This window comes from Neomonachus schauinslandi, chromosome 14 (genome assembly GCF_002201575.2).
Source record: "Neomonachus schauinslandi chromosome 14, ASM220157v2, whole genome shotgun sequence".
Taxonomy (NCBI): Eukaryota; Metazoa; Chordata; class Mammalia; order Carnivora; family Phocidae; genus Neomonachus; species Neomonachus schauinslandi.
Window position 1 is genome coordinate 24,698,110 of NC_058416.1, and position 13,451 is coordinate 24,711,560.

Here is a 13,451-nt window from a genome sequence, read left to right on the forward strand (position 1 = left end):
ACCAAAGCCAGAGACATCACAAAAAAACTACAGTATCCCTGTAAACAGAATATCCAGTAAAACTGGAAAAGGATTATATGCCACAGCCAAGCAGGGTTTATCCCAGGCATGCAAGGTTAGTTAACAATTAAAAATCAATTAACATAGTACACCACACTAACAGAATAAAGGACAAAAACCACATGATCAACTCAACAGATGCAGAAAAAACACATGACAAAATTCAACACCCACTCATGAAAAAAATACTTCCACAACCTGATAAAGGTCTATGAGAAAACTATTGGTAATATCATATTTACTGGTGAAAGACAGAAGATTTTTTTCCATAGGACTGGGAAAAAGACAGTGGTGTCCATCTTCATTACTTCTATTTATTATTGTGCAGGACATTCTGGCCCCCCTGTAAGAAGGCAAATAAAAAGGGGGGTGAGGAAGGAAGGAAGGAGAAAGGAAGGAGTCCTAAGGAATATAGCAGGGTGAAGGAAACAAGTTGAAAATGTAGAAATCAGTTCTATTTTTACATACTAGTGATGAACAATCCAAAAATGAAATTAGAAAATAATGTCACTCAGGGTGCCTGGGTGGCTCAGTCGGTCAAGCATCCGACTCTTGGTTTTGGCTCAGGTCATAATCTCAGGTTCATGAGATCCAGCCCCCACGCCTCCCCGCTCCGCAACCCCCCACCCCGTCCCAGACAGCGGGCTCCACGCTCAGCAGGGAGTCTGCTTCTCTCCCTCTCCCTCTGCCCTTCCCCGCTTCATGCTGGTGCCTGTGTGCCCACATGCGTGCACTCTCTCTCTCAAATAAATAAATTTAAAAAAAAAATGTCACTCACAATAGCATAAAAAAATTAAAGAACGAAACTTGTACTCTGAAAACTACAGAACATTGCTAAGAGAAATGATAAAAGATTTAAACAGATTTTTTTGTTGTTCGCAGATATAAGACTTAAAATTCTTCAATGGCAATTCTCTTCAAACTGATCTATAGATTCAATGCTAACCCTATCAAAATCCCAGCAGGCTTTCTGAGAAATTAACAAGCTGGTCCTAAAATTTATATGGAAATATAGAGGACCCAGAAGAGACAAAACAATTTCGGAAAACATATACTAGCTGATTTCAAATTTCACTGTAAAGTTACAGGACAGTGAGATGTTGATGCAAAGATAATCAAATAGATCGATAGAACATAATTGAAAGTCCAGAAATAAATCCTCCCCTTTCTGGTCAATTGATTTTCAATAAAAGTGCAACAGCAATTCAATAAAAAAAAAGACAGTGTTTTCAACAAATGGTGCCAGAAAAATTGACTATCCATATGCAAAAAGTTAATTTAGCCCCTTATGTCAAACAAAATTGAGTTACAAAAATTAATTCAACCCAAAGGTAAGAACTTAAACTGCGGAGTAATTTGATGTCTGTCTGGGACTAGCTCAAACAAGAGATGTGGAGTGGATGAGAGATGTGGAGTTGGGTGTTCTCAGCTTGCGGTTGAAGCCACGTGAGGGATGGGAACTACTGAGGAAAGACCATGGAATCCAACCTCTACCTGGCAATGGGAGTGGAGTCCAGGAGAGGGATCTGGGACTGAGGTCTCTGGAATCCTGGTCAAGGAACCAAGAGTGCTTAGAGCCATTGTCCAGAGTCCTTTCACTTAGAGTTTGAATTTGCCTGGAGTGATGGCGCCTTGAAATAGAAGACCCAAAGCTAAGTGCTAAGACCACCAATGGCTGTGAGGGAATAACCAGATAGATGACTTGGGTGAGAAGAAAGGAAAGATAGCGGCCAAGAGTTTTTCTGCACCAGAAGAAGATCTAGAAGTGTCACTCTTCAACCATTGTAGTACACCTGACTGGGTGATATTCCCCTCCTGAGAATTTTCTGATTATCGTAATTACCATCCCATCCTTTGCATCTTCTTAATTGTCCATTTACTAACCACTTTTAGGGGTACATGATCACATAATCAAATCTAACAAATGTTGGCGAATAAATGTCTCGTCTATATCTAATAATACGTGATCCTATCCTAGAACTATAAGCCTCTTTTTAATTGAAATTTAAAATCCATAAGTTTATTTCTGGATACCAAAAAAAAGGAGAATTTTGAGATATTCCCTAAAAAAGGGCAATTCGTTTCCAGACCTTCTAAAACATATTCCACACTCCCTTTCTCCTAGAGCTCCGCCTTCCTTCAAATCACTTTCTCTCTCGCTCGCTCGCTCGCTCGCTCGGCTGGAAATCTCGCGAGAGATCGAGTTCTCATGAATTCTCCCAGGAGCCTCTGCTCTTCCTCTTCCCCTAAGCGGCCTGAGGTGAGTGATTGTTTGCCGTGTCTCCCCGGCTACTGAATCCTCCGGTCATCGCCATCATCCTGGCTTCGGTGGCGCTGATGTCCATGTCCCCGGGAGGAAGGCTTCTGCGGCTATCGATTCTTCGCTGAAGGGGATGTCCCTCGGTGCAGGGGGACGTGTCGGAGCAGAAGGCCGCGATGGGCGGGAATGGGGGTGGCGAGGGGTACGGGCGGCCTGTGGTCAGTGCCGTTTCCGACTCCTGAGGGCCAGTGTCTTTCGGTGAGTGCCGGCTGAGTACGCGGCGCGTGTGTGGCTGCAATGAGAGAACGTTTTGGGGGAATAAAAGTAAAGTCGGGTTGAGCCTTCATCCGTTTGAACGAGTGTTTGAAGTTCGATGGCGCTTAACATAATAGCCCAGAAGTACTGGGGAGACGGCAGCGCGTTCTCCAGAGAGAAGCGTCCTGCCGCGCGGAGGCGTCGAATCCTTTTACTCCTGAGGGATCCAGAGGGGGGATTGAAACTGTATTTTCCTTCAGAGGGAGAGGGCTGCTGAGGTCCGTGGCACTAGTCTGTGTCAGCACTGCCGCAGGCCCTAGTAGATGCAGGGGGAGAAAGCACTGGAGAAGAGGATGGCCGCGATGATGGCATTTCTTAGGACACCTTTGGATTAACCATGAAAACAAGTACTTTCTGAGCGGCTGTTGGTAGTAGTTAATACACACTTAAACTGCGTCGGTGACCGTAAATTCGTGTCGACAGAATTCCTTCCCGCTCCCTTCCAGGTGACCTCTGAAAATGGTTCGCTATTCGCTTGACCCAGAAAACCCTACGAAATGTAAGTGAACAATATATTCCTTATTTTGGGGGGTAAAAGGAACAATGAGATACCCCCAAATTAACCAAAACTTCTTGTTTCTTAGCATGTAAATCAAGAGGTTCAAATCTTCGTGTTCACTTTAAGGTATGGGAACCAACTTTTACGTTCTAAGAGTTGTGTCACGTGTTCCGGTGAATTTCCCGCCCCCCCCCCCCCATTCTGAAAAGGTGACTGCAGTGATGTGTTTCTTAGGACACCTTTGGATTTACCATGAAAATTAATCAGTTCTGAGCGGTCACCTTCAAGATACTGATTCTGTAACCATCGATCATATAATGAGCACTTTAAGATTCATGGAATTGGGTAAAACTAAGGAGAACTACTTAAACTAGTGTAGAGAAGAGAATGGGACATACATAGTTACAAGGTGATGGGATTAAAACATTACAGTTAATAGGGGTTTGGGATTTGTTTTTCCCTAACTTTAAGCCAATTCTCCCTGGCTTTTAAGCACAGATTTTTTTTTTCTCTCTACATTACCTCACCTTTCAAGAATGGGAAGTCTTTAATTCAATGTTGACATTTTGAAAAAAAAAAAAAGAATTGAATGTTTACTTGAAGAATTGTTATCCTTTAACGAGGTTAACTCAGTTTTTATTGTCTATACTTAGAACACACGTGAAACTGCCCAGGCCATCAAGGGTATGCATATCCGAAAAGCCACCAAGTATCTGAAAGACGTCACTTTACAGAAGCAGTGTGTGCCATTCCGTCGCTACAATGGTGGAGTTGGTAGGTGTGCCCAGGTGAGAGCTCTTAGTTGCTATCTGAAATGACGTTGTAACAGAAAGTGATTGGGTGGGGTAACAATGGTTAGGATCTGCCTTTAATCGGGTTCTTTCTGGTTGCTGTGATGACCAACTTAGGACACCTTTGGATTAACCATGAAAAAAAACTGTGTTCTGAGCAACCTTCATAAAATAAATTCATCTTGATTGTAACACTGATTTAAATCAGGGGAAATGACTAATCACCTCTCTTGGATTTCTTTCAGGCCAAACAGTGGGGCTGGACACAGGGTCGGTGGCCCAAGAAGAGTGCTGAATTTTTACTGCACATGCTTAAAAATGCAGAGAGTAATGCTGAACTTAAGGTACCCAAACCATTAACATCTGACATATGACTTGGATGGTGATTCAGTTTACTGTTGCTGTTGTCCAGATTTGTTTCTTTGTCTTGGCTTCTCAGTAACTAAATTTCCCTTTTTTTTTTTTTTTCATCTCCACCTCCAATTTCCAGAAGACCAAAATTTTTGTCTGTGAAGATGTTCAAAAGCATGGTCTTAAGTCTGTTTTCCCTTATAAACCCAGTCCCAGCAAAAAACCACCATTTTCTCTCATGTATTTTACTCAAGGGTTTATAACCTTTCTGGTATCATAGACATTTTTGGTAGTATGACTTGTGAACTTCAAAAAATACTTGTAAATGCAAGCAGTAGAGATCTTGGTGTTACAAAGGAACAAGAAGAGGTTCCCAAAATGATTGCCTTAGTAATGGTTAATGTGGTTTGTTGCCTGTGTGCATAATGGAGAGACAGGTTAAATGTGAGATTTTAAAACAATGAATATAGTCAACAAAGCAGGGTCTGTTTTGTGCATTATCCATTACCCTTTGTATTTGGAAATCTAGGCCAGAACTGGAGTTAGTGTAGGTCTGGCTATAACCCTTCTAGCTGCTAAACTGCGCTGCCAAAATCTTGTTTTTCATCAATGCTTAGAAATTGACACTACCAGATCCACTCTCCTCAATGACTTCTTAGGGAGGCCACTTACAAACTGCATATAGCATTGAGTTTTTTTGTTTTTTTTTTTGTTTTTTTTTAAGATTTTATTTATTTATTTGAGACAGAGAGAATGAGAGACAGAGATCATGAGAGGAAGGAGGGTCAGAGGGAGAAGCAGACTCCCTGCCGAGCAGGGAGCCTGATGTGGGACTCGATCCCAGGACTCCAGGATCATGACCTGAGCTGAAGGCAGTCGCTTAACCAACTGAGCCACCCAGGCGCCCTAGCATTGAGTTTTGGTAGTTCCTTAGATTTAAGGAAAGATGCTTAGAATAAAGGTAAAAGCAACCAGCTGTTTGAACAGATATGCTATGTAGAGTCTTAGAATTGCCTTGTAAAGGTGAGGACTTGATATAATGATAGGGTTTGTGGTGTTGAGATAAAGATGTTGATTTGATTTTGTTCTTCCTCTTTCCAGGGTTTAGATGTTGATTCTCTGGTCATTGAGCACATCCAGGTGAACAAAGCCCCCAAGATGCGGCGTAGAACGTACAGGGCTCATGGTCGGATTAACCCATACATGAGCTCTCCTTGCCACATTGAGATGATCCTTACTGAAAAAGAGCAGATTGTTCCTAAACCAGAAGAGGAGGTTGCACAGAAGAAAAAGGTAAACTACTTTCATTGGTCAGTTTTATTTGTATTTTTTTTTTTTACATATTTCGTTATATCAGAACTATATAGTTATCTGGCTTTTTTATATTTCGTTATATCAGAATTATAATTATCTGTTGGTGGCCCCACCTATATGTCCATAGCCACTTTAAGTGCAACATGTGCGAAAAATGGGCCCTTCCCCTCTCCCCACCTCTCCAAATAAGCTTGTTTTCAGTAACTGAATCCCATTCAGTTCTTTAAGCTGGGAACCTGGGACTGATTCTGGACTCCTTCCCTTTGTGCCTCATGAATTTAACTTCTATTGATTTTGTTGCTTAAATACATTGTCTTCCATTCTTTTTTTTTTTAAGATTTTATATTAGAGTGAGAGCGGGGGGTAGGGGCAGAAGGAGAGAATCTCAAGCACAGAGCCCCACTCCAGGCTCGATCTCATGATCCTGAGATCATGAGCCAAAACTAAGAATGGGACACTTTGACACTTAACCGACATAGCCACCCAGATGCCCCTGTTGTCTTTGTTCTTGTTGCCACTTACACATGGTCTGCCTGCCCCCAGTCTTCACAAACTCCCAGCTTACTCTAATTTCCTTACATCTGTCCCTCTCCCCATGCCATTTCTCTAGGCCAAAGGACTCCCTTTTACATTGATGTTTCCTATTTTTTCCTGAACTATAACCTATTCAAGATGTAGTGCAAGTTTCTCCAGGAAACTTGTAACAGACCTTTTATTTTTGTTTCTTTCCCAGATATCCCAGAAGAAACTGAAGAAACAAAAACTTATGGCCCGGGAGTAAGTTCTGCAGAATAAATGCAAATACAAATAAAAAGAGAACGTTGGTGGCCTTTTATTATTAAACATATTTCAAGTATCTTCGCAAAATGGATCAAATGAGTTTTCTTCCGATTAAACTAGAAAGATTATTCTGTTTGTCCTCTGCCATTAATTTTGGTTCATGAATTTCTTGGTGCTTTGCATAATGGAATTTGAGCATGGGCATTTTTCTGAATTTTTTTCCAACCACTTTGAGATTGAGCACATTGTACGATTAACCCAATTACAGTTCAGTAGTTTTTATTATATTCAATTATGCATCCATCGCCAGGCAAATTTTTGGACATTTTCATTATCCTAAAGAGGAACCTTGGCAGTGGTTTGCCGTCACTCCTTACCAGACTCTATAGTTTTGAGCAACCATTATGTAGATGTCTATGTAGATAAGCCTTTCCTGGACATTTCATGCAAATGGCCCTTTGTCACTGGCTTTAACTTTGCAGAACATTTTCATTTCTCTTGGGTCTCTAACCAAGAGGCAAAGCTGTCATACCAACTCTGAGGGTTCCAATTTCTCCAGTTGGCTTACCGCTGTCCTAGTCAGTGGAAAGGGGTATAGCCGTTTATTTTAAACGCTTAAAACCACTTCCGGCCCTTTTTGACTGACGTGTCGAGCCACAGGGGATGGATAACATCCTCGCCCTCACATGCAAGTGCAGTAACCTTCCCAATGGTGGTGAACCACTGGCACTGGCGTTAATCTTTCCTCAATGTCTTGGATTTTACTTCAGCATCCGGGACAGGAAAGCCCTGCACTTACTCGCCATCTGCAGGGTTTGAGCTCTTGGCTGCGCCGGAAGCCGGGCCGCGCCTCCGCTTGGGCGTCACCGTTACGTCCTGTGCGTGCTCCGGCTGACGCAGGCGCGCCTTTGTCGGCCACTTTTGCGGTGCCCATTGGCTCTGCGGCAGCACGTCCCTCCCTCCGGAAGTGCGGACATTTACACTCGGACCCGTGGTCGCGGGTGAGTGGGGCCGGGTGGGCTCGGGCTGGCGGCTGGGGGTCGGGCGGAGGTGGGCGGTGGCCCTGGTGCTGTGGAGCCGCTTTGCAGGCTCCAGCCCGGGCGGCGGTGAGCGAGCCCCACCCGCTCGCGGTTGGACTGCTCTGGGACCCCCCCCCGCGGCCCGCCGGCGCTCTCCCGGTACATCCTGCTTCGCCCTCCAGACGCGCGCCCCTGCCGCCTCTGTCCACGGCCACCCACCTGCTGCCCTGCGTCTCACGTCTCACTGTCTTTCTGTGCGTTTATTCTCTTCCTTGGCCTGTATTGTCGGCTTCATTTCGCTCTCCTGTCATCTTCACCACCGTTCGCTCTTACTCTCTCCTGTCTTTTCAGTCGTTGTCTTGGACTCAACCTGCCCCGTGAAATAATGTGCTAAACTGGGTTACTTGAAGGGAGGTGGCGTTGCCTCACGGTACCTGCCCGATTTCAAATAGAGCCTCAGCCTTTTCCTCTGTATTCCATTGTTATCTTGTACGAAGCTGAATGAAAGAAAATCCCTCTCCTCCGACAGTTTAAATCCATTTTGCTCGCTTTGTTGTACTGAGAATTGGTTGGGTGAGAACAAATAAAATATTTTATCAATTTATCATAGCACCTTCTAGACCTTTATAAGCCGTATTTTCCACGTCTGAAGTAAAATCTCACTCCAAAGAGTCATGTAAGGATTAAGAAAGAGATAAAATACAGTAGTTTCATTATGAAGAGAGCTAACAATTTTTATACAGGCCATGATTATGACATAAGTGATTGGTAGCACTTGTTCTTGGGAAATTATTTAAAACAATAATTAGAAGTAGGTGAAAATGAATCTGTGATGGACTGCCAGTCATTAACTTAACCTAGTCCTGGGAACCCTCAGTTGTTGTGAAGGGTTTAAGTGGGGTTTTGAAAGCTTGGTAAGAGGGGAATAACTTAATCATTGTATTTTTGTTAGGGAAAAAGGCAAGAGAATTGAGCTAGGAAACCAGAATTGGGAATTCTGGTCTTAGCCAACTCTAGTTACTATTTAGCTCTCTGTGAACTTTGGACAGGTGGCAACTTTTGGATCTGTTTGTGGGGGCCGGGGGGAGGGTAACAACAGTTACATAGTACTTAATACATGCACACACTCTTCTGAGCTTTATATTCGTTATTGACATATCTGATCCACATTTACATCCCTAGGAGATAGGCTATTGTCTTCATTTTCCACAGGAGGGCATCAAGGCACAGACTCCTTAAATAATTTGCCCGAGAACACCATCTCAAAGTGGTGAAAGCAGGTCTCAAATCTGGGCAGCTCCCAAACAGTCTGCTCTGATTTATTAGGCTATGGTGTCTGTAAGAGTGCCAGACCTAAACCAGATCACCTCTTAAGTCTCTCCAGATGAAGTTCTAAATGTCTGGCCAAAAATAATGATTCCTTAGAAAATGCTGAAAAAGACTCACTGCTCATTCTGACTTAACTTTAATCAGAAAATATGCTCTTTAAAATTCTGAAACAATGTTTTGGTAAATTCTTAAATTGTTACTTTAGTTTGACCAGGGGACTCTTTTAAAGAATCCAACTATGGGGCGCCTGGGTGGCTCAGGTCATGATCCCAGGGTCCTGGGATTGAACCCCACATCGGGCTCCCTGCTCCGCGGGAAGCCTGCTTCTCCCTCTCCCACTCCCCCTGCTTGTGTTCCCTCTCTCGCTGTCTCTCTGTCAAATAAATAAATAAAATCTTTAAAAAAATAAGAATTTTTTTAGCTATGAATCCTTTATAAAATAGCTGATCGTTTTGAATTTTTTTTAGCTATGAATCCTTTATAAAATAGCTGATCGTTCCTTGATATACATTTATATGTTTGCTTGTTTATATCTCTCATAATTCATTTCAAAGTCACGTTGAGATTGGGTTATCTATACCACTGCTCATTTGTGTTTTTTTGGGTTTTTTTAAAGATTTTATTTATTTATTTGACAGAGACAGACAGAGCAAGAGAGGGAACACAAGCAGGGGGAATGGGAGAGGGAGAAGCAGACTTCCTGCTGAGCAGGGAGTCCGATGCGGGGCTCGATCCCAGGACTCTGGGATCATGACCTGAGCTGAAGGCAGACGCTTAACGACTAAGCCACCCAGGCGCCCCTACCACTGCTCATTTGTACTGTGAATAATTTTAAATGGCCTTAGTGTAGTCATGATGCTGATTCCTTTGACAGCAAATACTACTAAATTTATAATATTTTGAAAATAAATTTTAACATCCTGAATTATTAGCTTTATGCACTGTTCTGAAGCTTCTTAGTTTTTCAGGCCTAAAATTTCAGTAAATTTAAGAGGTCTTTGGTTCAATAGTATATTATGGAAGTAGTATTGGTTCTTTTTCAAGAAATTGCTGATTTGGAGAAATTCCAAGATAATTTCTAATCATCGAGGAAATTAGAGGTGTTAACTTTTTTAAAAAGATTTATTTGAGAGAGAGCATGTGCGTGGGGGGGAGGGGCAAAGGGAGAGAATCTCAAGCAACTCCCTGCTGAGCGCTGATTCCCAACTCAGGAGCTTGATCTCACCACCTGAGCTGAAACCAAGAGTCGGACCCTTAACTGACTGAGCCCCCCAGTCTCCCCTAGAGGGAGATTTTTTGAAATGGACAGTGTACTTACAACAATAATAATACCAAATAAAATATTTTCATTACTCAGTTTACCTTAATTGCTATTAAAAAGAAAAACAAATATATCAAAGAAGATTTATTGCCTGGGAAAGTCCAGCTGGTTTGCAGCCTACAGGTCTTCCAAAGTGATACCTTAGTGAATTCCTTATTACAGGATTTGCCTTAGCTTTGGAGGTTTAGCTAATCACTACTGTCAGTCTCCGAAGATGATGAGGCTGGAGTTTTTGAAAATTACAGGAGTTGATAAAGGCAAACGGCCTAACTGCCTAGTACCCAGCAAAAGTTAGTGTCTTTCCTTCATCCTTAAAATTTATGGTTGGGAAGCAGTGATTGGAGAGGTTCGGAGGCAGGCACCTCACTGTTATTTTCACATCTACCACCTCTTGTATCTTTACAGAGAGCAGCATTTTTATTTAATAGATTCGTGCTTTTAGCTAACAAATGATTTAGGTTTTTCCTTTAATGTAGAAATAGTCCTTTCAAATATCTTCATCTGGGTAAATTCCTTCAGTCATTAATCTGTGATGAACTGATTGGTTTTTTTCATGCATGTCAGCAGTTCAGGAACTCCAGCCTGGGAGGATGGTGTGCATTCCTTGCATCGTCATTCCGATTCTGCTCTGGATCTACAAAAAATTCCTGGAGCCATACATATATCCTCTGATTTCCCCCTTTGTTAGTCGTATGTGGCCTAGAAAAGCTCTTCGAGAATCCCACGATAAAAACAAAGGCAAGGTAGACTGTAAGGTAAGAACATTAAAATACCTTGAATAAGGGTAGGTGACGAGGGTGGTACAGTCAGGGGAAATACTTGCCTAGGCAAGTATTTGGAACCAGAAGCTTCATTAATGTGTCTTAATTTCTTTTTTTTTTTTTTTAAGATTTTATTTATTTAGAGGGAGAGTATGAGCTGGGGGGTGGGGTCAGGACAGAGAGAGAGAGAGAGAGAGAATCCTAAGCAGGCTCCATGCTCAGCATCAAGCCCTTTGTGGGGCTCTCTCCCACCACTCTGATACCATGACCCGAGCGTAAACCAAGAGTTAGACATTCAACCAACTGAGCTGCCCAGGTACTTAGGCTTAATTTTTTTTTTTTAAGATTTTATTTATTTATTTGACCAAGAGAGCACAAGCAAGGGGAGCTACAGGTAGAGGGAGGGGGAGAAGCAGGCTTCCCACTGAACAGGGAGCCCAAAGCAGGGCTCAATCCCAGGACCCTGGGATCATGACCTGAGCTGAAGGCAGACACTCAACCAACCGAGCCACCCAGGCGCCCCAATTTCTTTTTTTAAAATAAGGGGTTTGGGCGCCTGGGTGGCTCAGTTGGTTAAGCGACTGCCTTCGGCTCAGGTCATGATCCTGCAGTCCCGGGATCGAGTCCCACATCGGGCTCCCTGCTCAGCAGGGGGTCTGCTTCTCCCTCTGCCCTCTTCCCTCTCGTGCTCTCTGTCTCTCATTCTCTCTGTCTCAAATAAATAAATAAAATCTTAAAAAAATAAATAAATAAATAAATAAAATAAAATAAGGGGTTTGGTGAGTTTTTTAGTAACTAACATTTGGTTTAAACTAAGGTTTTAAACTGGACTTCTGATTAGTGTGTTTGTTCCTTGTCTTAATGCCAAGATAATAACCAATATTTATTGGCTGGTAAGAATAATAGTAAATAACTAATGGATGAGAAGAAATGATACTAAAATATGCCAGTTTCACTCAATGATAAGAAATTTAGGGGCACCTGGGTGGCTCAGTCTTTAAGCGTCTGCCTTCGGCTCAGGTCATGGTCCCAGGGTCCTGAGATTGAACCCCGCATCGGGCTCCCTGCTTCGTGGGAAGCCTGCTTCTCCCTCTCCCACTCCCCCTGCTTATATTCCCTCTCTCACTGTGTCTCTCTCTGTCAAATAAATAAATAAAATCTTAAAAAAAAAAAAAAGAAATTTAGTTGGGGGGATCATAGAGATTTCCAAAAAAACAAAATGAAGTTATTTTTTAAAGTGAATATTTGGACAACTCTTTTTAGCATTGGTTCTTGTTAAGTTTGACCTCACTTGTGTTCTCTCCTAATTTAGCCACCCTGCACATTTCCAGAAGCAGAGCTTTTTCATTCTGAAATTTGTTGTCGGTCTTCAAAGAGAAGACTTCTTATAACGAGTTGTGATAATATCTAAAATGTTTTTTTTTTTTTAATTTTAGGACGCAGACATAAATGGATTACCAGCAAAAGGACCAACGGAAATCTCTGATAAAAAGAAAGACTGAAGTGATTGTTCCAAAGGATCTCATTGTTTTAAAAATGGACATGATAATATGAAGCACCTTGCTTGTAATTGTCTCTGACCTTTTTCTCTGAGACCAGAATTTGGGATAGATAGCTTACTACCTGACACTAATCAGGAAATACATGGTATTTATATTTAAAATATGTTTACTTATATTTAATGATCTCATTCCTGAGTTCCTGTTTCATTGAAGTAGCTTCCATTTCTATTATTGTAGTTATGAATAAATAGAAAGTTTGTGCCAGTAGACATTGCTACCAAACCAGTACTCAAAAATCCTTGGGCCTCTTGCTTTCGTTCAGGCTCTTTGAATTTGAGCAGAGTACCATGTTACCGTGAAACAGTGCAGTGAGACTGTACGGTGAAAGGAAAAGGGGTTTGGGGAGATGATGGGGACTTGAAACCTAAAGATGTAATTACTGTCCAGTACAACAGAGCAACCTACTTCTGAGAGTAGTAATTCCTGCTTATTGCTCTGAGGAAAATAGAAAAGACAGGAAAATCGGGGAAACGCCTTTGAAAAATGGAATACCTTTTGCAGAAAAATCTAATGTATATTATAAAATTCTAATCCTTGTTGCATTTCTTCTGTTCTTACAAAGTATATTAAATATTCAGTTTAGTCTGTGGTTCTTTTTTTCCTTTCAGTTTAAATATTTAAAACGGATATTTTTTGCCACATCAGAAAGCAGAATTATAGTGTGATATCATCTGGATAGTCGTGAAACAACAATCTTTTTTTTTTTTTTAAAGAGTAGATTGTATGCATTGTTGTTGCATAACAAGACACTCCAGAATTTAGTGGTTTTTAACCTGGGACTGGGTAGTTCTTTACTGCTCTGGGCCTCCATATGGTCTTTCATCCCTGGGCTGCTTCACATTAGTGTAGGGATGTATAAATATTCAAAGATGATGAGCCTTATCTTACTATTGTACGTTTATTCCCTATGGGGTTAGAAGGAGAGGTTAAAAGGAATTCCTGCTCTTGAAGTCCTCTGTCCTAACTGAGGCTCTATTAAGCTGCATGTATGGTAAAGTCATTGATTAATCCTGGATTTTGTTTGATATAGATCAGTAGTTTTCAGTTTTTCTGCTCCAACCCACAAGGATAAGATCAATCCTCTTTAGC

At 41.8% G+C, this 13,451-nt stretch overlaps 2 protein-coding genes and 3 non-coding genes across 9 annotated transcripts; all 5 read left to right on the forward strand.

The window, feature by feature from the left end:
* The first annotated feature begins 2,242 nt into the window (after window positions 1-2,242).
* On the forward strand, window positions 2,243-6,498 carry LOC110576880 (60S ribosomal protein L17). 4 transcript variants are annotated; one of them, XM_021686113.1, is made up of 7 exons: window positions 2,243-2,320; window positions 3,082-3,134; window positions 3,220-3,260; window positions 3,788-3,922; window positions 4,171-4,269; window positions 5,378-5,569; window positions 6,324-6,498. In XM_021686113.1, exons 2-7 carry the CDS (start codon window positions 3,095-3,097, stop codon window positions 6,369-6,371), a joined length of 555 nt encoding a protein of 184 aa, XP_021541788.1. In that variant the 5' UTR covers window positions 2,243-2,320; window positions 3,082-3,094; the 3' UTR covers window positions 6,372-6,498. The 4 variants fall into 4 exon arrangements, with proteins under 4 accessions (XP_021541788.1, XP_044777140.1, XP_021541790.1 ...); XM_044921205.1 differs by lacking the exon at window positions 2,243-2,320 and adding an exon at window positions 2,323-2,399; XM_021686115.2 differs by lacking the exon at window positions 2,243-2,320 and adding an exon at window positions 2,329-2,578.
* Window positions 2,933-2,998, forward strand: LOC123326681. Its single transcript, XR_006541252.1, has one exon. It is a non-coding gene; the product is annotated as a small nucleolar RNA SNORD58 (small nucleolar RNA).
* Window positions 3,348-3,412, forward strand: LOC123326680. The gene has a single exon (XR_006541251.1). It is a non-coding gene; the product is annotated as a small nucleolar RNA SNORD58 (small nucleolar RNA).
* On the forward strand, window positions 4,022-4,087 carry LOC123326679. The gene has a single exon (XR_006541250.1). It is a non-coding gene; the product is annotated as a small nucleolar RNA SNORD58 (small nucleolar RNA).
* A 790-nt stretch (window positions 6,499-7,288) lies between the features above and the next one.
* On the forward strand, window positions 7,289-12,937 carry C14H18orf32 (chromosome 14 C18orf32 homolog). 2 transcript variants are annotated; one of them, XM_021686116.1, is made up of 3 exons: window positions 7,289-7,371; window positions 10,607-10,794; window positions 12,237-12,937. In XM_021686116.1, the coding sequence occupies exons 2-3, from the start codon at window positions 10,630-10,632 to the stop codon at window positions 12,300-12,302; spliced, it is 231 nt and encodes a 76-aa protein (XP_021541791.1). In that variant the 5' UTR covers window positions 7,289-7,371; window positions 10,607-10,629; the 3' UTR covers window positions 12,303-12,937. The 2 variants fall into 2 exon arrangements, with proteins under 2 accessions (XP_021541791.1, XP_021541792.1); XM_021686117.1 differs by having other exon boundaries at window positions 7,344-7,371; window positions 10,604-10,794.
* Window positions 12,938-13,451: the final 514 nt, after the last annotated feature.

What these genes read in the sequence shown, in the direction of transcription:
- LOC110576880 (XM_021686113.1), top strand. Translation starts at nt 3,095, where the DNA reads ATGGTTCGCTATTCGCTTGACCCAGAAAACCCTACGAAAT. An exon ending in CCCAGAAAACCCTACGAAAT is followed by an intron (nt 3,135 to 3,219) that starts GTAAGTGAACAA and finishes CTTGTTTCTTAG; the next exon opens with CATGTAAATCAAGAGGTTCA. An exon ending in AGAGTAATGCTGAACTTAAG is followed by an intron (nt 4,270 to 5,377) that starts GTACCCAAACCA and finishes TCCTCTTTCCAG; the next exon opens with GGTTTAGATGTTGATTCTCT.
- C14H18orf32 (XM_021686116.1), top strand. Translation starts at nt 10,630, where the DNA reads ATGGTGTGCATTCCTTGCATCGTCATTCCGATTCTGCTCTGGATCTAC. An exon ending in AAGGCAAGGTAGACTGTAAG is followed by an intron (nt 10,795 to 12,236) that starts GTAAGAACATTA and finishes TTTTAATTTTAG; the next exon opens with GACGCAGACATAAATGGATT.